General features: G+C 27.5%; 4 protein-coding genes across 6 annotated transcripts; 2 read left to right on the top strand and 2 right to left on the bottom strand.

The window, feature by feature from the left end:
• Nucleotides 1-673: 673 nt before the first annotated feature.
• Nucleotides 674-4,263, top strand: LOC134836711 (transcription factor Clamp-like). 2 transcript variants are annotated; one of them, XM_063851901.1, is made up of 7 exons: nt 674-799; nt 1,200-2,300; nt 2,909-3,094; nt 3,529-3,680; nt 3,740-3,813; nt 3,888-3,987; nt 4,055-4,263. In XM_063851901.1, exons 2-7 carry the CDS (start codon nt 1,210-1,212, stop codon nt 4,135-4,137), a joined length of 1,686 nt encoding a protein of 561 aa, XP_063707971.1. In that variant the 5' UTR covers nt 674-799; nt 1,200-1,209; the 3' UTR covers nt 4,138-4,263. The 2 variants fall into 2 exon arrangements, with proteins under 2 accessions (XP_063707971.1, XP_063707970.1); XM_063851900.1 differs by having other exon boundaries at nt 3,885-3,987.
• A 1,531-nt stretch (nt 4,264-5,794) lies between these two features.
• LOC134836983 (unconventional myosin-IXAb) lies at nt 5,795-15,170 on the bottom strand. 2 transcript variants are annotated; one of them, XM_063852284.1, is made up of 7 exons: nt 14,297-15,170; nt 11,902-12,103; nt 9,826-10,009; nt 9,697-9,762; nt 9,043-9,338; nt 7,046-7,205; nt 5,813-6,494 (listed from the first exon to the last, which is right to left on the bottom strand). In XM_063852284.1, the coding sequence occupies exons 1-7, from the start codon at nt 14,713-14,715 to the stop codon at nt 6,016-6,018; spliced, it is 1,806 nt and encodes a 601-aa protein (XP_063708354.1). In that variant the 5' UTR covers nt 14,716-15,170; the 3' UTR covers nt 5,813-6,015. The 2 variants fall into 2 exon arrangements, with proteins under 2 accessions (XP_063708355.1, XP_063708354.1); XM_063852285.1 differs by lacking the exons at nt 7,046-7,205; nt 9,043-9,338 and having other exon boundaries at nt 5,795-6,494.
• Nucleotides 15,171-16,397: 1,227 nt separating this feature from the next.
• Nucleotides 16,398-17,867, top strand: LOC134836405 (trimeric intracellular cation channel type 1B.1). The gene is made up of 3 exons (XM_063851624.1): nt 16,398-16,722; nt 16,777-17,073; nt 17,129-17,867. The coding sequence occupies exons 1-3, from the start codon at nt 16,579-16,581 to the stop codon at nt 17,513-17,515; spliced, it is 828 nt and encodes a 275-aa protein (XP_063707694.1). The 5' UTR covers nt 16,398-16,578; the 3' UTR covers nt 17,516-17,867.
• A 1,745-nt stretch (nt 17,868-19,612) lies between these two features.
• On the bottom strand, nt 19,613-22,588 carry LOC134832479 (golgin subfamily A member 2). The gene is made up of 2 exons (XM_063846513.1): nt 22,496-22,588; nt 19,613-22,302 (listed from the first exon to the last, which is right to left on the bottom strand). The coding sequence occupies exons 1-2, from the start codon at nt 22,538-22,540 to the stop codon at nt 19,663-19,665; spliced, it is 2,685 nt and encodes an 894-aa protein (XP_063702583.1). The 5' UTR covers nt 22,541-22,588; the 3' UTR covers nt 19,613-19,662.
• Nucleotides 22,589-25,380: the final 2,792 nt, after the last annotated feature.

Here is a 25,380-nt window from a genome sequence, read left to right as displayed (position 1 = left end):
ATAATTTAACTTTAATTTATAATTTTTAGTATTCACTTGATTTGTCTTATACATTCTCATATTTTGAAAAAAATTATTAAAATATTTCATATTTATTTCAGAAATATTTATTAATTAATTTTCTTTATTAAATATTTAAGAATAAAATTACCAAAATTTATTTTGAAAAATTTAATTTTTATAAAGCTTAATTAATTAATATTATTTTATGTATAATAATTTATAAATTTATACTGCAATATTTTAATTGAAATTATTGATTTTTAGTTTTAGTTATTATTTCATAAATTTTTACTTATTATTTAATTAGTTATTTTAATTTTTAATTATTAAATATTTTTTTTTTAAATCTTTGAAGTAGAAAAAAATTTATTATTAATTGAAATTTAAATAATTTTAAGCAAAAACATCAAAATATTATGTTGATAATTGTAGCTTTAATATTTTTAATAAAATTTGATTTTTATAATTTTAAATTATTTAAATAAAGTAATAATTAAATTTCAATTATTTTTTTTCAAAAATAACGGAAAACTGGAATATTTGAATTAGCAAAAACGCAAATCGTTTGAATTATCATGTACGGCAACTTTTTAATTTTTGAGACGAATGAAAGTGATAAAAGTATAACATTCATCACTCACGATCGTCTCAAATTAACAAAACATTGGTCCGATAATCGAGTCCTATTTCGTAAAATAAATTAATTTAAGCAATTCTGGCGTGAAACTCGAACCCAAAAACCTTTTAAAACCCAAGCGGGAAACGAATCCGGATAACATTGCGTGGAAAAATTAAGGTAACTGTCAAATTGCGGCCCGAAAAAGAGTTTTCCTGAATATCTTGCATCGCTTTTTGTGTAATGGCGTCTCTTTTCGCTGCTCGTGCATTCGTTCTATTTCACGTTTACGGTTCTTTTTCGCGAGTTGAAAGACTTTTAAAGAGGTCAAGTGGCTCGAGCATCCGAAATTTAACTTGATGAAGAATTTTTTCGGGAAATAAAGGTCGGGGACTTCAAAAATCTTCGAGTTGGTAATTTTTTCTGCAAACGTTAAGGAAAAACGGGAGATGTGTATGTGCTGTGTGTGTGAAAGCGACAAATATATTCAGGTCACTCGATTTCCGTGCGTGAGAAAGGGAGAAATGATGTCATTGGTAAACAAAAACAATTTCTTTTTTGTTTTTATCTCGTATTTCAGGTCTTGGACAATGGAAGACATCACGAAAAATATCATTTTTACGACAAATAATCTGCAGGGCTTGCAATATCAGACGATCCAAGCGGGCGATGTGACGATAAAACAGCCAAAAATGGAAAAACAGGAATTCCCGACCTTTTGTTATGTCGCCAACAGCAATATGATCCAGAAAATTACGCCGACGTCGCAAATGAGCAACGTTAGTACGGTAAATCTGGCGCAATTGACGACAGATGACAACAAAACGGTGCAATATATTGCACAACCACTCGGGTATGCCAACTATGCCGTACTGAATCCGATGCAACTGCAAAACGGCATGAATGCCATCACGGTTGACGGGCGTCAGCTGATCGTCAATAAGCCCATCACGAATACCATTTCCTTCAAATGCGACATTTGTAACATGATGTTTGCGCATTTGACGCTCCTGAACCATCACAAACGCTCGCATCATCAGCAAGAATCCGATTCCTCGACAAATGACCAGCAGCAGCAGCAGCAACAACAATCGCAGCAACAGCAGCAAATCACAGTCGTCACTCAACCTCAAATGCAAGGAATTGTCCAGCAAGATCTCCTCGGACAAATTCAAATTGTCGCCACGGAGTCTCTCGAACCAGCCCAAAACACGCAAACGATGCACCAAAACGACATTCAGATCCAACCGAGCCCCCAAATTACGATTCAGAAGCAGGAAAAAACGTCGAAATGCGTTTCGTGCGGTACCCAAGTCGCCCAAACGGGCAAACGAAAAGCCTCGAAGCAAGTCCGATGCGAAAATTGCAGCAACGAGAGCAATGCGGCGTCGAATCAGCGACAAACGCAAATCTTTGTGGCGCCCGATGGCGATATCAAGTTCGAAATTAGCGAAATTCAGGGAGAAAATAGCATGGAAGCACCCATTCAGATGACGCAGCAGCAGCAGCAATCTCATAACCATAGTAACTCGCATCACTCACATACCTCGCCGGCGAAATTGCCGGGCGGCGCGCATCCTGTGAAGAAACGGAATACGGGAACTGTCACGAAATGCAATAAGTGCAACGGGTCGGGAGTTATTTTCATCGGAGGTGCCAAAAAGACGCAGCAGCAGCAACAGTAAGTTAATTTTGAAGGGTTAATGGGATCAATTGCACAAATTTTTTAAACATTTTTGCTCATTTTGTCTTCAAAAATTTAAAAAAAAAAATTGAGTTTTATTTGAAGCGCCCTAAAAATTTTTTTTTGTAATTTTTTAAATATTTTAAAAAATTTTCAAAGATATTTCATTTTAATATCAAAAATTTGGCCTTATAAAATGATTATTAAAAAAATTAAATGAAAAAAATTTTGAGAAAAATCGATGAGATAATTTTCGAAACTTGGAAAATGTTAAAAAATATTTTATAAAATGAACTTTTGAAGAAATTTTTTTATCTCGACGTTTATTTTTAATTTTTCGTATGAAAAAAAATGCAAAAATTGTTTAATTTTATGAAAAATTTTGATTCATGTTCCAGTTTCTCTTGAAATTTTTTATTTTAAATTACTCTTGATACTTCAACAAATCATTAAAATAACAAAAATTTAGAAAAAAAAATATTTTGAATAATTTTTTAAAAATTTTCCTCTAATAATTTTTACAGCTAAGTGTAATTTTTCCAATTGATCCTTAAGTTTTGGCCAAAAATTTCAGTTTTTAATAATTTTTTTTTTTTTTTTTTTAGGAATGAAAAACCATTTTCGTGCAGCATTTGTGGAGGAAGATTCTCAAGGTACTCGAGTCTTTGGTCTCACAAAAAGCTACATAGCGGTGAAAAGAACTACAAATGCGGTGTTTGTGGCATTGCCTTCGCCAAAGCAGTTTACCTGAAAAATCATACGAGAATTCACACAGGAGAAAAACCGTACAAGTAAGTTTAATTTAAATTGAGGCTCTTTAAAAAAAATATTTTTAAATTTTTTGTCCCAAAAAAAAATTTTTTTCGAAAATTGAAAAAAATTTTTTTTTGTAATTTTTCATAAAAATTTTTCATTTCTCAAAATAATTTATTAATATAAACTTTAAAATTTTTATATAAAAAAATTTATTTCAAAAAATTTTAATTTAAAATTTATTTTTAAAATTTAATTTTTAAAAAAAATTTGTGAAAAAATATTTTTATTACAAAAATTAATTAAAATTTTTAAAAAAAAAAATTATTATTCATTTTTTAATTATTTTTTAAGTCTTATATTTTTTGAAAATTGAATTTTTATTTTTTCAAACAGAAAAGAGACAAAAAATATGAAAAAAAAATTTTAAAATCTAATAAGAAAAAAAATAATTAATATTTTTTTTTTGTAGATGCGGAACGTGTGGCATGCAATTCTCGCAATCGCCTCATCTGAAAAACCACGAACGTACTCACAGCGGAGAGAAACCCTACGTTTGTGAAGTTTGCGACAAAGGATTTGCGAGACACGCGACCCTTTGGAATCATCGTCGGATACACACAGGTAACTTTTGTTGATAACTTTTTGCGCGAAAACACATTAAAATTAAATTTTCTTTAAAGGTGAGAAACCATACAAGTGCGATCGGTGTCAATCGGCTTTCAGTCAAGCAGCTCACTTGAAGAATCACGAGAAGGTAAGCGACTTTAGTTGAAAAAAATCCAAAAAATATCTTTATTAAATTTCACGTTTCTTTACCACTCCAAGCAGGTTCATTCGGGCATCAAACCGTTCAAGTGTGACATTTGCTCGGCGGCGTTTGCGGATCGATTTGCCCTGAAGAGGCATCGAAATATTCACGAAAAATATGGTAAATTTTAAAATTTTCAATTTTTTTAGGAAAAAATAAATTTAAATAATTAAATTTTATATTTTAGGTCAAATTCCAAACTCGAATTCATCAGCGAACAAAGATGAAGTCTCACAAGATGGTTCAAAAATGCAAGAAATTGTAATGTAAACTAAATACCTTTTACAGATAAATTACAAAAAATTAAAATTATATATTTTCGATAAAAAAAGGATCAATTAATATCTTTTAATGGAGATAAAATAAAAAGAAAACTAATGTAAATATTTATTTAAGAGTTGGAAAAACAAATTTTGAATAAATTATATATAAAAAATTGCTAAATTTTGAAAAAAATATTTTTTTACTTACTTTAAGTCGTCACTTTAGGCAAGAACTCCAATAATTTTCTTTCAACATGTTTTTTTATTTGTATTATATTATAATTATTTTTCTTCTTTTTTTACTAAATAATACATAATTTTTCTCTTTGTAAAACATTTATATTTTCTTATTATTTTTTAAATATTTTTTTAATATTATTTATTTATTTTTTTTTTTTTATATTAATATTAATATATAGAATCTAGAAGACATATAAAACGTTTATTTGGTCTAAAAAATTTATAAACATTTATTTTTTTTAAATATATAATAAAAATTTTACTTCCTGATTTAATTTTATCCTTTTTTTTCTATATATCCTTTTTTTAATATTTAAACTTTTCTTTTTTTTTTAAATATAATAAAATTCGATTTTTTTTTTTTTTTTAATATAATCTATAGTTTTAACAGTGCAGAAAAGCTTTTTTTATCGTTTGTATGTTTAGTCAGTCAAGATATTAAATAATTTTTTAAAATATATTTTTTTTCATCTAAGCTAAAATTTAGATTCGAATTTTTTAAAATAAAAAATAAAATTTATAAAAATTTAAGAAAAGAGTAAATGCCATCCGGAATGGTGAAAAAATGACGGAAATTACATTAGAGAGCTACATTTTGGACTATCTAAAGGTATACAATTTATTTATATATATTTGAGAAAAATCGGCAGGATTTTGTTTTGACTGACAAATTATTTAATTTAATTAATTTATTATTATTTTTTGTATTTGAGAACGAAAAGTGCAATGATTGCTTCCGTACAAATCTAATAAATGTTTCATTTTTTGTTCTAAATGATTGTTCAAAACTTGAGCACTTTATTATAAAAGATTTTTTTTGTCATGAAATAAAATGATTATTATTATATTTTTTTTATTTAGATTATTTTGCTTCCTTTCTTCTTTTTTTAATAATTATTTATTTATTTTTTGTATAAATATTATTTTTATTTTTTGAGTGATTTTGTGTGTGGAAATTCTTAAAATATATATTTTGATGTTCGGAATGTTTTTTTTTTTATTTTATTTATTTTTTTAAATAAAAAGTGTGAAGTGTTTGAGTATGTATGTGTGTGTGTTTGTGGTAAAAAAAAAAATAATAAAATATTTTTCTATACAAAAAATTAAAATTAACTTATAATTTTTTAATAACATTTAACTATTTAAAAATTTTATTTATTTATTAAAAAAAAATCAATTTAAAATAATTATTTTTTTTTGTATATAATATTCGATTCCCTATTTCGTTTACAATTAATTAATATATTTAGAAATATTTAGTGTTCCTTTTTTATTTTAATATATTTGAATATTGCCTTTACTTTAATAATAATTAATTAATTAATTTAATATACGGTTTTTTTTTCATTTATTATTGTAATAAATATATATAATTTTTTTAGCATCAATTTTTTTTCTATACTAAATTTTTTTAGAGCCTCCAGTAAAAATTGAGACATTTCTCGTATCTTATGTTTAATATTTATTTATAAAAAAAATTAAAACATGAAACGACGACGACGATGATAGCTTTACAACGATTTTTTTTTTAAATTTTACATTGATTCTTACTTCGATTAATAAAAAAATGATAAAAAATTAATTTAAAAAACGTGTGAAATTCACGTAAAAAAAACAAACAAAACAAAAACAAGTCGCTTTACAATCATATTCGTGGCGGTTTGGAAGGTGTGACATCACTTTTGGCTGCCGGCGGCAAAATTGTCATAGGCCAGTCGTGAACCAGCAAGTCGTTATCTACACTGAGACTATTATTAAATTCGGTGCGTCGTTCGACAATGACAGCCTGATCCACGGATTTAGAATGATCGAAATAGCAGACTTTACTCTGCGTCGGATTTGCATCCGAGTTGCCGGATGACGTTGCCGCTTGCTCGAAACTGACAACGCGGGTCTTGGTTCGTTTGCTCGTGGCACCGCCGCTGCTTCCGACGACACTAGCAGCAGCTCCGGATGCGTCAATGAGCGAATTTTGGTTTTTGGCGGCACGAATGCTGGCACCACGTGATCCGTTTTCTTTATTGCGACGCGACGAGGAACGATGCATGTGCTTCGAGCGTCGAAAACTCTGTCGTTGCTTGAAATTTACGGATTCCGCAGATGCACTTAAGCCAGCATTTCCCGCTGGGGCAGGCAAAAAGAGAAGGAAAAATTATTTTTTTACAATTTTTTTGAGATATTTACAGGACATTTAACACACACACATAAAAAATTAACGTGAATCATGCTTAACAAGTAATAACACAAAAATGCGATCGATCGATAAATAATCTTAAAAAATAACTTAAAAAAAATATTTTTTGTGCATTAAAACAAAAAATCCAGCACTGTGAAGACGACCAGCGACAAACTACTCTGCCCGCTGCCAGCAATGCGTTGCGTACTGTCGCCAAATTGACTCTCGTGAATGGAAATGCTGTTGGCGAGTAGAGTAGATTGGTCGTCCGGGTCGAGCATCAAGTGCGAATGGTTGTGCGGCGTCGACGAATGTGCATGATGATGATGATATTGAACGTGATGGTGATGCAGCGGATGGTTATTTAGCATGAGAGCGGATGCCGAGAGCGCATTCCCATTATGTACATTCACAATCACGTTATCAATGTGATTACTATTAATATTATGATTATTATTGCTAGCAACATCAAGTTCATCTGTATAAAAGTTATAACTACCAATGTTGGCGGAGAGGCTGCCCGGTACCGGTGTCGATGACATTGGCGGCGACGAGGTAGATAAACTAAATTGGCGTGCACTGAGTTCCAATGAACTGCCGCGTGCACCCAAAAACCACTCACTTCTAGTTCGCATTCTAGCTGTTTGTCTTTCATGTACCTTTAAAAATTTGCAAGAATTTTAATTTTTTTTTTCACTAAAATTTTTAAATTTAAATTTCTTCGACAACTGATTTAATGGAGAGAAAAAAAAGTGAAAGAAAATAGAAAACTCCCAACACTGCAAATTTTTAAAAATTATTTAAAACTAAAGCTGTCACCAAAAAATTGAAAAAAAAACCTAATTTAACTACAATTCTAAGTCAAAAAATAATTTTAATTTAAAAAAAATTGAGGCGATTAAATTTAATAAATATTTTCATTTTTTTTTTTCGAAAAAATAATTTAATTTAATTATGTTTTAAAAAATATTTAACTTTTAAAATAAATTTTTTTAAATTAATAAATAAAATTTTTTAATTAATTTTATTATTTTTTTACAATAATTTTTTTTTAAAAAGATGATTTTTTACATTGAATTAATTTTATTTTAATTTGTTTTAATTAATTTAATTTATTTAATTTTAAATTTAAAAAAAAGGAAAAATTAAATTAAATTTAATTTAATTATTAATTTAAATTAATTTTAGCTCAAAATTAAAAAAAAATAATTTAAAATTTTCTATAATAAAACTGAATAATTAATAGACATAAATTAGGTCGAATATTTTATTAACAATTTTCTTTTAAATTTAATTTTTAAAAATTAAAAATATATATTTTTCATTGAATAAATCATTGAGATTTTGAAATTAATTAATAATTTAATATAAAAATAATTAAAAAAAAATCTTGATCACGTAACTTATTTTTTTAATTTTTTTTTTTTGGGAAGATCATAAAACAAATTTCATTCGGTTTTAAATTAATTTTAATAAAAATTGTAATTAAACATGATTTTTTATTCAAAAATTACCAAAAATGTAAAAAAAATTATTTATCTTCACAAAACACAAAAAATTTTTTTAAATATTTATTTTTTTAATTAAAAAAATTTAATTAAATAATTTTAATAAAAAATTATAAAAATATTTGATATCAATTAAAATATTTTAAATATTTAACCTTAATTTGTTTGACAAAAATTTTAAAAAATAAAATAAATTTAATCGCCTTTTATTAAAAAAAAAATTACAAACTAAAGCAAAAATCACCTATTTTTTTAATAAATACTTTTAATATACAATTTCTGCCTTCTAACACTAAATAAAAAATTAATTCTAAAAAAATTAAAAAATATTATTTAAAAAAAATCACACCAATAAAAGAACACAAACAAACACAAAAAACAAAACAAAATTTTGGTTGGTAAAAAAAATTTACATTAAAATATTTATTTATCATTTTCTTGTATTTTTTTAATAATTTTTTTTCATAAGACATTATAATATTAATAATTATTATTTTATTATACATGTTTGTTCGGTGCTATATTAATGTCAACTAATATCTATTTTTAATATAATATTTTTTTTTGATAATATTTTGTGTTTTCTAATATTTAGCTACAAAATACTTTTTTGATAATTTTGCGGTGTGCCATTCACCATGGAACTAAAAAAATTAATTTCTAATATTTCGATGAATTTAATGGATACAATAAAAAAAGAACAAACACCACGAAAAAAGGAGGTCAAAAGAGTTGTAAATGAGATGATGAATGGAGTCCGATTTTTTTTTAATACTGAATCATTTACAACTAATTATTAATTTTTTTGAATTTTTTTTAGCGGGAATGTTAATGTTTGTATTTTTAAAAAGGGATATAATTATAATAATTATTTATAAAAAAAAACAAACAAAAAAAAGAGAAATGTGAGGAGTTAAAAAAAAGTACATCAAATCGTTGTAAAATGTCTAATGAGACGAGCGCGTGCTTTAAGGATATTTCGACCCACCTGTGGCAAGTAACTGAGCGACTTGGTACTTTCGGCATACCGATTTACGTTCCGCAGCTCTTCCAGCTCTTCGAGCGTCATGTGATGCGAATTGGAACGGGATGAGCGTGTAGATGAGCACGATGTCGATGATCCTGGCACGTTAAATAATCCGGGCCCTTCTAATGAAACAGATAAACGAGCACATGACTCAAGCAATGAATGTTCGGGTATCAAAGCGAGCGAAGCGGCACTGTTTGCGATGACGGAATTTCCGCTTGTTAGTAGAGCCGGCGTCGATTGCGACTCTTCTTGGACTACTTTTGGTATTTTTTTTTGTACGCACGCACAAAAAACATTGAAAGAGAGACAACACAAACACGCAAGGAACGAGGACGTCGGACACCACGTGTGAGTGATTTTTTTTTCGTATTAGATGAGATGAAAGAGAAAGAAGGAGAGGAACAAATACAAATGCATTAGTAAGAAAAATCTAAATGATTTTTTTTTGTGTGATTTAAATGGTTAGTACGTTATGGCTTCTTTAAAAATAATTTTTTTCTTGATTTTTCGTCTTCCCAGAACGAAGGAATCGCCTCCTAAGTGACTCTAACTATGCTCCAGTACTAAATTTAAAACACCAAAACGTTCAAAAAACATCTCTCGTGTACTTACTTAGTCCATTCAGTCGTTCACATTCACACTGCAACCAAGTCTTTTCAGTTTCTAATGCTAGTTGTACTAAAAAAAATTAAAATTAAAAAATTTCATCAAAAAATTTAAAAAAAATAATAATTTTCTTACATGCGTAATTTTGTTGCGCAGTCTTCCCCGATGGCGGAGGAGGGTATCTGAAACTACAAAACCATTCGTCCTGCACTCGCAGTACTCTTCCGGTAACTCTCGCATAGTACTCGTAATTTTCCCGTCCAAATAAATCAAATTCGGCAAATTTGTCAATCATGTGTTTCATTATTCGCGTTGCGACCTGTAAAAAAATTATTTTAAAAAATTTATTTAATTTTTTTTAATTAAAAAAAAAATTTTTAAACAGGAATTTCATGCAAAAAATTTTTTTTTTAATTTTTTATTTGGATAAAAATAAAAAAAAAATAAAATGCGAATTTTTAAAGCTGATTTTTTTTTAATTTTTTAAATAAGGGTAAGTTAACGTTTTGTTAACGAGGAATGTTAACTTACATTTATTTCCTCCTGAAGATTTTTTAATTATTTTTTTTGTAAGACAGTGCAAAGAAAGTTAAAGAAGTGAATTTATTGATAAAAGCTCTAAAAAAATTTCTTTATTGTTGGCAATTTATGGAAACAAATATTGAGGCAAATAGCAATAAATTTTTTTTGATGATTAAAAAAAAATAGCGCGATTGTTAATGCATGTAATTGAATCATAAAAGCGAGAAAGGGCACAAAAAGATAAGAAACGCGTAAACAACTTGAATTGTGACTCAAAATTTTTTATCTAGAAAACAACTGAACAACTTTTAATATAAATTGCGATAAACTGGTCATCATTTGATGATAAACTTCGACAATGAGGAATACAATAGTTTTGTGTTTTTTTTGTAAGAAATGATAAAAACGAATGAAATCTGTTGAAATTTCAATGGAAGAACGTGCGTAATGGTTATTAAGTAGATATTATTTTTTTCTGAGAAATTTTTTAAGCTTCATTGTTTTGTGCCATTTTGAGATATGAGCAATTTTAATTTCATTGTGTATTAAAAAAATTTTGTTGTGAGTCATAATTATGTGAGGTTTTCGGAAAAAAAAATTGTTAAGACATTTTTTCGTTTTTTGAGGAAAATTTTAATTTTTTTATGAGAAAAATGTATTTAATTAAAAAAAATATTTATTTAATATTAAATAAATTAAATTAAATAATTACCGTAATTGATTATTTTTTTTTTTTTAATTTTAAAAATTAACAAATTATTAATTGAATTAAAATATTTTTTTAAATTAATTAATTAAATATTATTACCTCCAATTTACATTTTTTTTTTTTTTTAATTTTTTTATTTAATTTTTGTGTTAAATTAAATAAATGTATAAATTTTATATTTTGGAAATATTTTTCTAAAAATTTTCGATTAAAATAAAAAAAATAAATAAATTTAATTTAATTTTTTAATTTAAAATTTAATAAAATTTAAAAAATAAATAAAGTAAATTTACTTAATTAATTAAAACAAATTTAACTAAATTAAATATTTAATTTTTTTTTCAAAAAATTTTTTCAATTTATTTTTTTTTTTTTTTGTTTTTAATGTTATGTTTTTTGAATTAATTGTATTAGAATTTTTTAAAATATTTTTTAAATACATATAATAATTTCTCGTTAATCTTATTTATGACTCAAAATTACTCAAAATTTTTAAAATTTAAAAAAAAAATAATTCAAAAAACGATCAAAAATTTAAAAATTCAAGCAATTGAAATCATACGATATAACGATCAAATATCATCGAATGACGTCTATTTTTAACGAGCTTAAATTTTTTCCTCATTTCATATCTTGTGATTCATAAATATTCCAAAAATTATGTTTAAACAATTTTTTAGCTGATTATCACTTATCATCCCATTAACACCCCGAAGTACAAAAAAAACTCGTTGAGGTCTTTTCGTTTCTTACGTTTCGCTCGCTCTACAAAACAAACAATTCATCATCCGTACATAGCAAACTTTACGAATATAACAATAATTTTTATGAATGAAAGCTTAATTAAATTTAATAGAAACGTGTTTGAGTGACATTTAAATTGAGCTCGAATGTCGTGCCAAAGATTTTTGTATTTTCTGCCAAAAAAGCTCTTTTTCGAAAGAAAAAAAATAAAAATTCAAAAAAATTTTAAGACTTACCTTGAACCTCAGCACATCCTCCATGCGCGCCGTCTTACCGTCACTCACGCACGACTGAAAGAAACTCGGGGCGACACTGACTCCCAGCGCCTCGCTTGTCATTCCCGTGCCTGCGTGTTCCGCATTGCTTGCGATCGTGCGAAATGTGCCGAATAAGAGCACTAAAAGTCGTTGCGTATAGTTTGGCAGTGACATTAAAAGTCTAAAAAAAAATCAAGAAAAAAGCAAAGATTTAAAAAAATTCTCAGAATCATTTTTTTTTTCATTTTGTGTGATAACAAACATCTCATTCATTCGTCTTAGTCGTCGTGCACGATTTTTGAGTAATTCGAATAATAAATACGAAGCATTGTGTACGGATCGTGTGCATTTAAGTTAATAAATATTATTAATGAATGAGGAATGTGATGTTATCGTTTATGATATGACGACAGCATTAATGCCTTATATGGATGAACGGTCAAAAGCGAGAGTTCTTGACGATTTATAATTTATAAAAAAGGGCGTAATCGTTAAATTAAGTATTTTTTCCGCTCTTAATGGAGTTTGGTATGTCATTAAAGTATTTACGCGAACAAAGTCAAAAGGGCAGAATTTCAAGAATTTTAAATCTTTGAGATATTTGTTGAGTTGAGGCAGGTACAAGTAGCAAAAATGTTTCATATTTTATTTTTTTATGTTTTTTTCTTCAAATTTGAATTAAAAAATTTAATAATATAAAATGTATGAATTTTCTTAAAAAAAATTAATTAAAATTTTTGAAATTTTTTGAGAAAAATAAAAAATTAATAATTCTTTTTAAAAATTCTCTTGAAAAATTAAATTCTTTTTAAAAAATTAAAATTCTCTTGAAAAAATTAAAAAAAAATTAATTAAAAAATTTAAATGCATAATTTGTAAGTAATTTTTTTGCAAAAATATCATATAAATTTTATAATTTTAAATATTTTTTTAATTAATTAATTTTTAATTATTAATTATTTTTAATTATAATTTTTAATATTATTTTATTGTATGTTTTAAATATATTTAAAATTAATTATTATATTAATTTTTTTATATTATTTTATTGAATATTTTAAAAATATTAATATATTTATTTTTAAAAAAAAAAATTAATTAAAATTTATTTATTTATTTTATTTTATTATTAAAATTTATTTCATTTATTTTTGTTAGAAAAATAATTTTATTTATTAACAAAAACCTTAAAAAATATATTTTTTTTAATTTAAATTATTTTCATAAATTTAAAGCAAAAATTTGTAAATGTCAATTCAAAATATGACCGTTAAAAATTTTTAAATAATTTTTTGAGTCAATTTGAAATTTTCAACGTTAAAAAAATTATAAATAATTTAAAAAAAATAAATAAAAATATTTTAAAAAAATTTTTTTTTGAAGTATAAAAATTTTAAAGCTGATAATTTTTCAAAAATTGTAAGCCTTAAATAATTATTTAAAAAATAAATTTCAAACCAAATTGTTAATAATAAAATGAAACATTTTTCTCTATTGCCTCAGCTCTAATAAGACTTTATTTACACGGAAAGGCAAACAAAGGTGATTCCCGCATTATTTGATTGATAAAGTCAACACTAAAACTGGTTTCATCATGCAAGATTTTTTATATTTTAGCGAAAATATCAGACGATGCGGGAATTTTTACCTTCGATTTTTTTTTAAATAAATTAATTTACTAAAAATGAATTTCTGCGAAAAATTTTGCATTAATTTTTGGAAATGATTTTTTTGAAAAATTATGAAATTTTATGTTTTTTCGATATTTTACGTCAAAAACACTTCGACATAAAACTAAAATCGCGCCTTTCGTAAAAAAAAAGTCACACTCTCATACACAAGATAAATAAAAGAGGAAGTTACGAAACATTACTACTCAATAAAAAAATCCAAAAATGTTCGTTATAATCAACGATTAATGATTATTGTTATTATTGTGAATCATTGACGAAATAGTTTGTTTTGTTTGTTTCTTGGAACAACGCATCATGACGCGTCGCCAATTAGAAACTTTATCCAGGTTTTAAGGACAAAGTCAACATTTCATTTGCATTTTTTCGTCAAAGTTACAACTTTATTTACTGTTTCAACGTAAAAACGAAAAAAAAAACAAAAATTGTACACTCTGTGAGTTATGAGCAATAATGTGCGTGTATTGTACCGTATGCTCCGTATACCTAGCGAAGCATAAAAATTTAAAAGGTGAAATTTTTTCAACTCCTCTTTGAATAATGTTTGTAACTTTTTTTTTTGTGTGTGCACTCAGGTAGCGCGTGTATTGTTCGTGTAGCGTATTTACACTAAAACAATAACAAAATCAACAAAAAGGGACTTGAAACTCACAAAAAGTATGCAATTCTTGGCATGCACTTACCTATGAATGCGTTCTTGCGAAACTGGTTCGTCGTCGATTTCTACAATTTCGAAGAGCTCCGCTTCGCCGTCGCGCCCAAAGATTCCGCCCGGGATCTTTCGCAGGAATTTCTTCAGTACGCTCGCGATCGTGTACACGCTGTAGTTGTCGACGTTGACGAGCCGACCACTTTGCAGGAAGTGAATGAGATTTTTCATGGCGCTAACGTTTCCGGGTGCCCGAAAGACGTCTTTTCGCAGCGGCGCCTCCTTATTGAGCTTCAAGATGAGCACGAGCAACGCACTGGGGATGTCATTTTTGCACACCTCGCTCAGCGGCACACCAAATTTGACTTTTTCGAGACGATTTGGGTACGGCGTTTGGGAGTGGGAGCACGATGTGAGCAGTCCTAGGCCAGATTTGCTGGCCCAAGAGGACATTTTACACACGCACACACACGCGCGCGCGATATACGTGTAGAATAATTATTTTTTTTCTTCGTTCGTGGATTAACTACGAAAATTACAACTAAATTTGGGAATTAACATGGAATAAGTGTTCTTCGTCGACTGCGGATTGTTGTGGTTGTCGTCGTTCGCGTCTTTACTTCACACATGGATAATATTTTTACGAGTAAATTTCTGTGTTATTTTTTTTTCTTCACTCCCTCTGCTTTTTTGTAACTTTTTTTTTTGAAATGCAACACTACACACATAGAGGAGGCTATGAAACAATAAATAATATGGACCAATTCAATATGTTCCGAGTTTTGGCGATTATTTTAACATATTTTTGACGTTCACTATTGCATTACTAGCTGGACTGTGTTGTACTATGAATTTTTGTTAATTTTATTATTTAATTTGTTAGCAGAAGCAATTTATTTACGCGTTCATTTTCGTGCAAGAGCAACACTAAATTTTTTTTATGACAATCGACCTCGGTTTGTGCATCGGAATGTTTGAGCAAATTCCATTTTCATGTCATTCTTGATATTTGAATTTTGTTGAAATTTATTTTATTTAATTTTTTTTAATAAAAACATTTTTTAATTATTTTTAAATTTAATTTAGAAAAATAAATAAATTTTATTAAAATTATATTTAAAATAAATTAAAAAAATTAATTAAAAATTATTTCAATTTTATTGGAAATTTTTTAAATAAATTTAAAGAATAAATAATTTAATTTTTTTTTAAATTTTATTTTTTATTTTAATTTTTTAAATATTTATATATTTTTTATATATAATATTTTTTTTTTTTAATTTTATTTTTAAAAAATTTTTAATTTTATTAAAAATATATAAAATAATTAATTAATTATATTAAATTTATTGAAATTAAATTATTTACAAAAATATTAAAAATTCAATAAAAATTATTATTTGTCAAAATTTTTAATTTTTTTATTAATATTATTGTATTAATTTTTTTATTTAAAATTTTTAATTTTTTATTTAAAATTAAATGTGAAAAATTAAATAAATTTAATTATTTTTTTTATTTAATTAAAAAAATAGAAATAATTTATTAATTAATTTTTTAAATAATTTTTATTTTAATTTATTTTTTTAATTTATTTTTTTAATTATTTATATTTTTCTATAAGTTCATACTATTTTTATGTATTAAAAAAATATTTAAAGAAAATTTTTTAAAATTAATTAATTAAAATTGTTGTAGAAGAAATCAACAAGTTTTAACAATAACAATTTATAAACCAACAAAAATTTTTATTATAATTTTTCGAAAATATTTTTTTTTAATTAAAATTAATTTAAACTTAAAAATTTAATTTAAATAAATTAAATTAAATTATTTACAATAAAAAAATTAATTAAAAATATTATTTTTGTAACGTCTAAATTTTGCAATCCCACGTTACATTTAAAGTTTTTATATTTACCTTAAAAATTGAATTAACGTTTGTCGTGTAATAATAAGAATTAATTAAATTATTTTTTATTAAATAATTATTTAAATAAATTATTTAAATTAATTATTTTTTAATATAAAAAATTTTAGAAAAAAAAAATTTTTTTTTCTTCAGTCGAGCAAAATTTTTCAATTTCTTATGAACGCAATATTGTCCATTTTTAGAAATTTTCTTGCATGTTCTTTCAATTTTCCGACTAGTTTTGACACGCGTGCAGCTCCTCGCGAAAATTACTCAATTGGCTGGAAACCCGCTGCCAAGACAGCTCATTTCGTTCTGCAACACTAAACGACACGCATACAAAGTAATTTTTGTACGAATTAGTTGAGTTTAGTGCGGAAAAGAAGCCGGAAACTAGCAAAAATATGGATCCCGAGTCCTTTTTGGACATCGCCAATCAGGTGGTGAAACTAAAGATGTTTCCGTATTTCGACGTAGCGCATTCGCTCTTGTGCGCCCTCAGTGTCAAGGAGGACTTGGGCAGCGGCGCGCATCAATTTTCGCGAAAAGTAAGTAACTTGAAACGACTTTTTTGCGTGTTTCTAAGCGGAAGATATTTTTAGCATCCCCTATCCACATGGCTGTCGACGATGTTGGTTGTCTTTGCGGGTGGCATGGTAACAAACGGTCTCTTGGGCGAGCCAATTTTGGCTCCGTTGAAAGATACGCCGCAAGTTATTGTCGCGACGCTTTGTTGGTACATCGTTTTCTACACGCCGTTCGACATCGGATACAAATTTGCCAAATTTTTGCCCATTAAGATCATCGCGAGTGTTATGAAGGAGATTTATCGTGCAAAGAAAATTCATGATGGGGTCGTGCATGCCGGAAAATTGTATCCAACTGCTTACATTATCATGGTAAAAATTTAAAAAAAATATTTTTAACAAAAAATTTAATAAAAAAAATTTTTAGATCACGATTGGAACCCTCAAAGGCAACGGCGCCGGCTTCACAAAGCTCTTCGAACGTCTCATGCGCGGATGTTGGACCCCCTCTGCGATGGAATTCCTTCAACCGACGTTCTACACGAAAGCTTCTCTTGTCGCTTCCATCATTTTCGTCTTGGACAAAAAATCAGATCTCATCTCGGCACCACACTCGCTCGTCTATTTCGGCATCGTCATCTTCTTGGTGTACTTTAAATTGTCTTCCTTGTTGTTGGGCATCCACGATCCCTTCGTTCCCTTCGAAAATCTGATCTGCGCCTTGTTCTTCGGCGGCATCTGGGACAGCTTATCGAAGATCATCAATCACAACCAAGCCAAGGAGGAAGCAAAAGAAGTCAAGAAAACCAACTAAAAACCCCCCGCTTCATCAAGACAAACAACTCTGACATAACTTTTTGGACCTTTTTCGTCATTCGTTGAACTTGAAACTCGTTTTTTTTTTCTTATCTCCGATAACAACAAACTTGATAAGAAGACCAACAAGAAATGTACCTGCTCTGTGATTTTTAAACTAACATCAACGACGAGATAAAAAAAAAACCGAGTTGAAAGTCAAAGATGCGAAAAATTTAAAATTTTAACGATTTCTTCCACAAAAAAGAATGAAAACAAAGACAAAAAAAAATAGGAAAAAATATTTTTAAGCCTTTTAAAAAAAATGGAAAATTTTACAATATTAGTCGATAATTGACAAAAAAAAATAACCAAAGAATTGCAATTTTTTCTATAGAATTAAGTGCCAAGCAATTTATTTTACAAATTTTATGTCTTCGTCGCGTCTAATAGGCAACTTTCGCCTTTAAATTCAAGCGTGTTGTACTTTTTGTCATTTTTTAAATTTAAGTTTTAAACTTTTATCGAGCTTTGAGAGAGCAATGAGATTAGAAAAATAAATAAAAAAAATTGTTGATTGTGAAAAAATGTGTTTCAATGCAAATTCTCTATTTTAAGGTTCGAAATTTCTTTATGACTTCGTTAAAATATTATTTTTTTATTAATTTTTGAAAATTGAAAAAGTTTAATTTTTAAAATTTAAAAAAAAATTACTCAAAAAAGTCAGATACGCACAGTGGTCCGAATATTAAAAAAAAATTACCAAAAATTAATAAAAATTTTTTCATTTTTTTTTTCATATCACGATGCCACCAAGAGCAAACGATTCTCTCGAATTTTTTTCTGATGAAGAAAATTCGTTACCGCTAATTAAAGCGCCGCGAATTTATAAAAAATATATTTTAATCGGTTCTTTTTCGTCGGAAAATGACGCAATCGGTGGTTTGAAAGATATTGGTAAATTTAGCAAGACCACAAAAAGTTGTGGTCAAAACGGTGTTAAACAATTTTACAGATGCAGTGTAAATAAGAAATACGGCCCTCCATGCCCTCAACAAGCTTATCTGTTTTATCCTGCAACAACTTCTAACGTTCTGTTGTTCAAAAGCACTGACGAGCATCTTCATGACAATGTTACCAACTACGAAGTCGATGATGAGAGTTTCCTTATTATAAAAGTTTTGATAAATTGATTTTTCAAAAGTTTTGTAATATTTTGAATTTCATAAAAAACAATAATATTTTTTAATTTTACGAGAATTGTTGTAAAAAATAATATAATTGATATATTTCAAATAAATCGTAAAAATCATAATTTTTTAATTTTTTAAAAAATTAATTGATAATAACCTGTCTAAAATTTTAAATATTAGTGTAATTTAAAAAAAATATTTTTCGACCTTTTGAACAAAAAAAAAAAAATTACGAGCATAAATAAAATTTTTAATATTTTGATTATTTTTGTAAATCAATTTTAAAAATTATTTAAGATTACTATTTATTCTTTAAAAAATATTTTTATTTTTGGAAATTTTTAAAAATTTTAAAAATAAGAAAATGTTGAAATTTGATCTAAAAAAATTTTATTTTATTTAATTAATATTTAATTTTTTTTAATTAAAATTTTTTAAATTAATTTTTTATTTTTAATTAATTAATTTTTTTTTGTTCAAAATTGATAAAAAATAATTTTAAAAATAGATTTGAAATAACTATAAAAAAAAAATTAAATTAAATTTTAGAATTCTTGAAAATTTTTAGTTTTTCGAATCATTTTTTTAAATTTTTTTGACCACTGTGCATATAAAAAAAATTTTTGAAATTTTTAGTTTTTCTTTTTTTAATTTTTTTTGACCAAATATTAAAAAAAAAATTATTTTTCAAAATTTTCAGATTTTTTTTAATTTTTAAAAAATATTTTCTACTTACCTGTGACGAGAAAAGTCAACTTTGATAAAGAAAACCATCAAAATTTATAGCACATTCGCAAATATTTGCAAGTAGCTTGCACTTGCTGTTTATTTTAAATTCTTGGCAATACAAAAGCGGATAACAGAGAAATATATAGATTGGACTACGTACGTTCATTAACTCCTATATACAATACAAATAAACATAAAATAACAAAAAAAATATAATTTTATAAAAATAATTTTTTAACACAATTTAAACGACTTCTAGTTTCCCGGAGCAGCACGAGCAATGATCAACTCCCGGTTGCTCATCCAGACTTGTTTGATTCGCCGTTTGAATATCCGAGAGCAGTGCAAGAATTTTACTTGCGGTTTCTTTTGTTTGAGTTTTCTTCAGTGCGGTGACCAAATCTGTCGAAGTTGTCGAAGAAATCACATTTTCCTTGTTTGTTTCGTCAAGCGAAGTATTCGGCGAAGACATTTCCGAAGTAGTTGATGCATTTAACGACGAATTTCCGTTCGTCAAAGCTGCGGGATGGTCGTCTTCTGAGACATTTCGCTTCCGTTTCTTCTCGACCAGCAATTGTTCGATTAACGAATTGAGCTCCAAGAGTTTTTGTCGCATATTTTCACGATCGACTGCTAATTTTCGCAACTGGTAGTCGCGTTCAAGATCTTTTTGCTTCAATTGTCGTCGCTGGTTTTGGTATAAAGTGATATATTCGCCAATGGTTTCCGTTTCGAACTGTAATTGGGTGACCAAATGCTCCAATTGTTGCTTTTCTTCGCTTAATTCAGCGACTTCGTTCATAGTTTGACGGAATCGGGCTTGAAGTTTTTCCAAAGCGTCTTGCAGGGGAAGGGTTTCGGTGCCATTAACGCATTTAACGGCTTGAGGAGTGACAATTGACGAGGATTGCACTTCCGGGACTTGCGTTTCTGTCGAATTTTCGTTCGAATTTTGAACTTTTTCCTTTAATTCAGCAATTTCCTTCAATAAAACTTGCTTTTCTTGCTGCAATGATTCAACTTCGTGCACTAATTCTTCATTTTCTGCCGCAAATCTGCCTTCTTCGATGGTACTGAGCTCACTTGTACTCTCGTCGGGGGTTTCAACACGTCCTTGATTCGCTTCCAACTCCGAAATTCGCTGTTTTTGCTTCTCAATGTACTCTTTAGCACTTTCCAACTCCCTTTGCAATAAATTTCCGGCATCACTACTTGCCTCATAATGTCTCAATCGATCAATTTCCTGCTCCTTCATCAAAATTTGTTTGTTTAAATCGGTTGTTTCGTGCGCCAAACGAATCATTTCCTCGTCTTTTAGTCTCAAATGCTCCTTGGTCTTTGCCAAATCCGTTTCTATGGTCGAATACGTGTTCCGCATCTCCCGACACAAATGTTGCTCAGCCTGAAGCTTCTCCGTAAGCTCTAGTTTATCATTGCTGAGTTGCACAAAAACGCGTTGCATCTCCTCAAGTTGATTTTTCAAGTCGGAATTTTGCGACATGGCTCGCGAAGCGGCGACTTTATAATTTTCGATCTCGGCGATGAGTTTTCCGGCATCCGGTTTGTCCGTTTGAAGTCTCTCGTTGGTGAGTTCCAGCGAGGAAAGTTGATCTTTTGCTTCGTCGAGACGAATTTTCAATTGCACTTTGTCCGTTGAGAGAATTTCTACTTGTTTTTTACTCTCCGCCGCTTCAGCTTCACTTTTTTCAAGTTTTTCCTGCAATTCTTTGATTTTAGCTTCAAATTCGGCCGTTTTTGATGAATTTATGGCATCAACTTGGGATTTTTCCTCGACATCCTTTTGTTTCGTCATTTGCTGCTGAATTTGTCGTTCAAGTTCTCCCATGTGCTTCATGAGTTCCGCTTCCCGTTTCGCCAATTTGTCATTTTCTTCGGTCAACGTGAGGTTTTTATCGCCCAAATTGCTGATTTCGCGATTTAATTGCAGCACGTAGCTCTGATATTGCGCGTTACTTTGATCGCGATCCGTTCCCAGTTGTTGAATCATATTTTTCAACTCGGTAATTTGCATTTCTTTCGCCAAATTTTGCTGCGTTAACGATTCCAAGCGACTGTCAGCTGCTAACGTGTCTCCCGATGACAATTGTTCGATCCGTAAGTTGGCCATGTTCAGTTGCGATGTCAATTCTTCCATTTTTTGGCCTAATTTTGCGATTTCGTCATTTTTTAACGTGATTTTCTGCTTCAGTTCGTTCACTTGTTCCACAAATTCGTCATTTTGCTTGCGTAACTCGAGCAATTCGGAGTTATTTGCTTCGGGCGACGAGTTTTCTGTGACATTTCCGCTGCTTTTGAGCGTTTTGATTTCACGTTCGAGCTCGCTGACACGAAAACGTGACGCTCGAAGGCGCGTTTCGAGTTCTAGATTTTCTGTGCGCTTTGCTTCGACGCTGTTTTGGTATTCTTTCAAGTACGTTTTGAGTTCGCTCTTTTCGCCGACCAGCAAGCCGATCGTTTGGATGTGCGATTGAAGCTGTTCCTGCAACGGACCCATCTCCATGGTGAGTTTTGTCTCATTTTCGACCTTTAAACGCTCGATTTCAATTTTTAATTTATCGACAGTTGAGTTCAAATCGCGCACTTGCAAATTTAGCTCTTCGTTTTTCAGGCGTTCGCCATCTAATGAAGCAACAAGCTCCTGATTTCGGATTTCCAAGTCCTTGACAAAAGTTTCGCTGTTTGCGGGAATATTTTCATCTTTTACGATCGAATTTATCCGAGTCGATAATTGGTACAAACTTTCGAGTGTTGAGAGCTGTGACGCTGGCGGAGCTTCGGAATGTTCGGTTTTGGTAATTTCAGGACTTTCGGATTCGGGCTTTGCAGGTGTTGGCTCCCCTCGTTTTGATTGGAATTCTTTTAGCTGTGAAAAATTAAGAGAAAATTAGTTTCCGGTCAATAAAAAGTATTTAAAATTGCATTCAGTGACGTATGTTTTTTGATTGTGCAAATGACGTGGACAAATTTTTGGTTGATTTTTAAAGGTTTTAGCGTGAAATGATGAATTTTTTGTGAAAAGTTGATGATTTTGGTTTTGAAAGAAGAAGAGGACTTACTTTTTTCTTTGCCTGAGCAATTTTTTCAGCCTTATCCTTGTCCATTTTTGTTTTTTGTTTACGATTCTCGGATATTTTGAATAGCTGAATTGCCCTTTTGCTAATTCAGGATTCTCCGTACGTGGTTCTGTATGTGTGAATGTGAGATATATGAGGAGGTTAGTAACGGATTTTTTTACCGGAAATTTTAATTTTGTATTGGGATGATCATGCGGATTTCCTTATGAATTCTTGTCGAATGGTACCTGTGAGCTTCGTTTCACCCGTCAATTAAATTTTTTATTATTGACTTCATTGTTATTTAAATAATTTTTTAATTAAAAAAATGATAATTATCGATTTAAAATAATTCAAAATTAAAAAAAAATAATTTTTAGCGAAGAAGAAGGAAAAAAATTATTTTTTAAAACTTAAATATCCTGAATAATTTTTCTAAAAAAAATAAATAATTTATATTTAAAATTTAATTTCGATTAACAAAAAGTTTGATTTTTAGACAAAAATGTCATTTGGCATCATTTAAAAAAAAATTAATTCATATTTTTTTGTTAAAAGTTGTTTTTCTTACACTTTTAAGCGTTTTAACAAAGTTGGATAAAATAATTACTTTTCCTGGTATTTAAATGCAACTAAGCTTTGTGCAGTAACAGGAAATAATTTTTTAAGTACTTAACTGAATGAGAGCTCTTCTTAGATTGAATCATATAAAAAAAGTGGTCAAGCCGCATACATTTAATAATTATCAAAGTAGGTCAAACAAAGTCGTAGTTCAGGAGAAAATTAAGAGAGTTAAAAAGCGTAATTTTTCCGGAATTGCTCTTGATGTATGTGCAATTTTTTTCTTCAGTATTTTTTTTTTACTTGAAGTTAATTCTTTGAAATAATTATCTAAAAATAAAATTTATTTTTTTTTATTTTAATTTTTATATATTTTTTTCAAAATGTCATTTTATTTATTTCTTTTGTAGATCAAAATAAAAAAAAATAAAAATTGTTAAAAATTGGTTAAAACCTGAAATTAAAATTTTAGTTTTTATCATTAGGAATTTTTGTTAAAACTTGCAGAAAAATTGAGTAATTATTATGTATTCTGAAAAAAAAATAATTAGAAGAAAAATAAATAACAATAAATAAAAATAATAATAAAAATTATTAAATAAATAAAAAAATATATATTTTAATTAAATAATTATATTTTTTAGAATTATAAGACTTCAATTTTTTATCATCATAAAATTAAAAATATTCAGTTAATATTAAAAATTAAATTTTTTATAATGACTCGATAATATGAATAATTTTATTTTGTTAAAAAATAAATATTTTAAAAATATAAATAATTCATAATAATTCCTAATTGCTAACGAAAATGCAATTTTATAATAATAAATAATTAAAATTGAATATTTTTCAGCCTTTGAATATTTTTATATAATTAATTATTTTTTAAAAAATAATTTAAAGATATAAATAAATAAATAAATTTTAAAGATAAATAAAATAAAAAATTTTAATTTTGCAATAAAATATTTTTATTTAATTACATATTTATTAAAACTAAAAAAAAAATCTCATAATTACAAAACATTTCATAACTCATTATTAATTTCTACAAACAATAAACATTTACATCCAACATGACAACAAAAATGCACATCAACCAAAAATGTCCTGCAAGCAAATCACTTTTAATCATCCTATTCTGCTTTAAAATTCCTTCTGAAGCTCGTTCGACCTACTTTCAGATTCATTCCAGATTTTCATTAAAAATTCTAACTTTTCATGCTGATATTGATACTTTTTCCATCATTCGCACACACACACACATATTCTCTCTCATTACATTGCATTTTAAACCTAATAATAAATAATAGAGAAAAAAATGAAATAATTCCTTCTTTTCCGAGAAATTCGAGAGAGAGCAAAAAAAAAAGTAAGCAGAAAAAATAATTTTCCACTAATGTAAAATACATGTTTATACGAGTTTTCATCACTTGCATATCATTCCTCATGGCTCGTCATTTTTATATGCCGGGCCCAATGATGATGATGATATGAAGAAGAAAATGAATGTTTTGCAAGAAGAAAAACACACGAGTGGAAAAAATTGTAATGCTTAGAACAGCAGAAAAATCAATTTTATGTAAAGTTGATTGAAATTTTTTTCCTTCTTGCCTCTTCTCGTCTAATATATGATAAATACGACAATATTTTAATGTGTAGATAATAATTTTGTCCTGTATAGTTCTTCGGATCGTTTGTCATATCCTTCCTTTTTTGTGCCCCGTAACATCTGGTCCAATATATTAACAACAACTCTGTGTCGTGTGTGATGAAATTCGTTCTTCTTCTTGTCGATTTTGTAGTTTTGTGCTACCAAAAAAGGGAGTTTTTACATAATTTTTACATCGTTTCTGTGTTTGAAAGATGTTGGGCGAGTAAAATTTTTTAAAATGTTACACATTTCTTTTCTTATTTTTTTTCTAAAATACAAAGAAATTTTTTAAACTGTTAAAAAAAATTTTACTTTAATTAATTAATTTAATTATTTTAAATCCAAATTATACAAAAATCTAATTTTAAAAATTAAAAAAAACTTTTTTGGTCAAAAATATACAAAAAATATTAATTAATTAAATATTACAAAAATTGGCTGAATTTTATATTTTTTGTTAATTTTAAAAAATTTTTGAGTGAATTCGAATGATTCTTAAATAATTTTTTAAAATTAAAAAAATTAATAAAATATTCATTTTTCTTTAATTTTTTATTTATTATAATTTTCAAAATTTTATAAATTATTTATTTGTTGTTATTTATTTTTTTTTAATAAATAAATTTAATTAAAATTTTAAAAAATAAATTTTTTATTAAAAAAAAATTTT

This window comes from Culicoides brevitarsis, chromosome 1 (assembly GCF_036172545.1).
Source record: "Culicoides brevitarsis isolate CSIRO-B50_1 chromosome 1, AGI_CSIRO_Cbre_v1, whole genome shotgun sequence".
In the NCBI taxonomy this organism is placed as follows: Eukaryota; Metazoa; Arthropoda; class Insecta; order Diptera; family Ceratopogonidae; genus Culicoides; species Culicoides brevitarsis.
The sequence above is the reverse complement of the archived record's forward strand: the minus strand, read 5'-3'. Positions and strand labels throughout refer to the sequence as shown.

What these genes read in the sequence shown, in the direction of transcription:
- LOC134836983 (XM_063852284.1), bottom strand. Translation starts at nt 14,715, where the DNA reads ATGTCCTCTTGGGCCAGCAAATCTGGCCTAGGACTGCTCACATCGTGC. An exon ending in AGGATGTGCTGAGGTTCAAG is followed by an intron (nt 10,010 to 11,901) that starts GTAAGTCTTAAA and finishes ATTTTTTTACAG; the next exon opens with GTCGCAACGCGAATAATGAA. An exon ending in CGCTCAGTTACTTGCCACAG is followed by an intron (nt 7,206 to 9,042) that starts GTGGGTCGAAAT and finishes AAATTTTTAAAG; the next exon opens with GTACATGAAAGACAAACAGC.
- LOC134836405 (XM_063851624.1), top strand. Translation starts at nt 16,579, where the DNA reads ATGGATCCCGAGTCCTTTTTGGACATCGCCAATCAGGTGGTGAAACTA. An exon ending in CGCATCAATTTTCGCGAAAA is followed by an intron (nt 16,723 to 16,776) that starts GTAAGTAACTTG and finishes AGATATTTTTAG; the next exon opens with CATCCCCTATCCACATGGCT. An exon ending in CAACTGCTTACATTATCATG is followed by an intron (nt 17,074 to 17,128) that starts GTAAAAATTTAA and finishes AAAAATTTTTAG; the next exon opens with ATCACGATTGGAACCCTCAA.
- LOC134832479 (XM_063846513.1), bottom strand. Translation starts at nt 22,540, where the DNA reads ATGGACAAGGATAAGGCTGAAAAAATTGCTCAGGCAAAGAAAAAA. An exon ending in TTGCTCAGGCAAAGAAAAAA is followed by an intron (nt 22,303 to 22,495) that starts GTAAGTCCTCTT and finishes AATTTTTCACAG; the next exon opens with CTAAAAGAATTCCAATCAAA.
- LOC134836711 (XM_063851900.1), top strand. Translation starts at nt 1,210, where the DNA reads ATGGAAGACATCACGAAAAATATCATTTTTACGACAAATAATCTGCAG. An exon ending in AAGACGCAGCAGCAGCAACA is followed by an intron (nt 2,301 to 2,908) that starts GTAAGTTAATTT and finishes TTTTTTTTTTAG; the next exon opens with GAATGAAAAACCATTTTCGT. An exon ending in AAATATTCACGAAAAATATG is followed by an intron (nt 3,988 to 4,054) that starts GTAAATTTTAAA and finishes TTTATATTTTAG; the next exon opens with GTCAAATTCCAAACTCGAAT.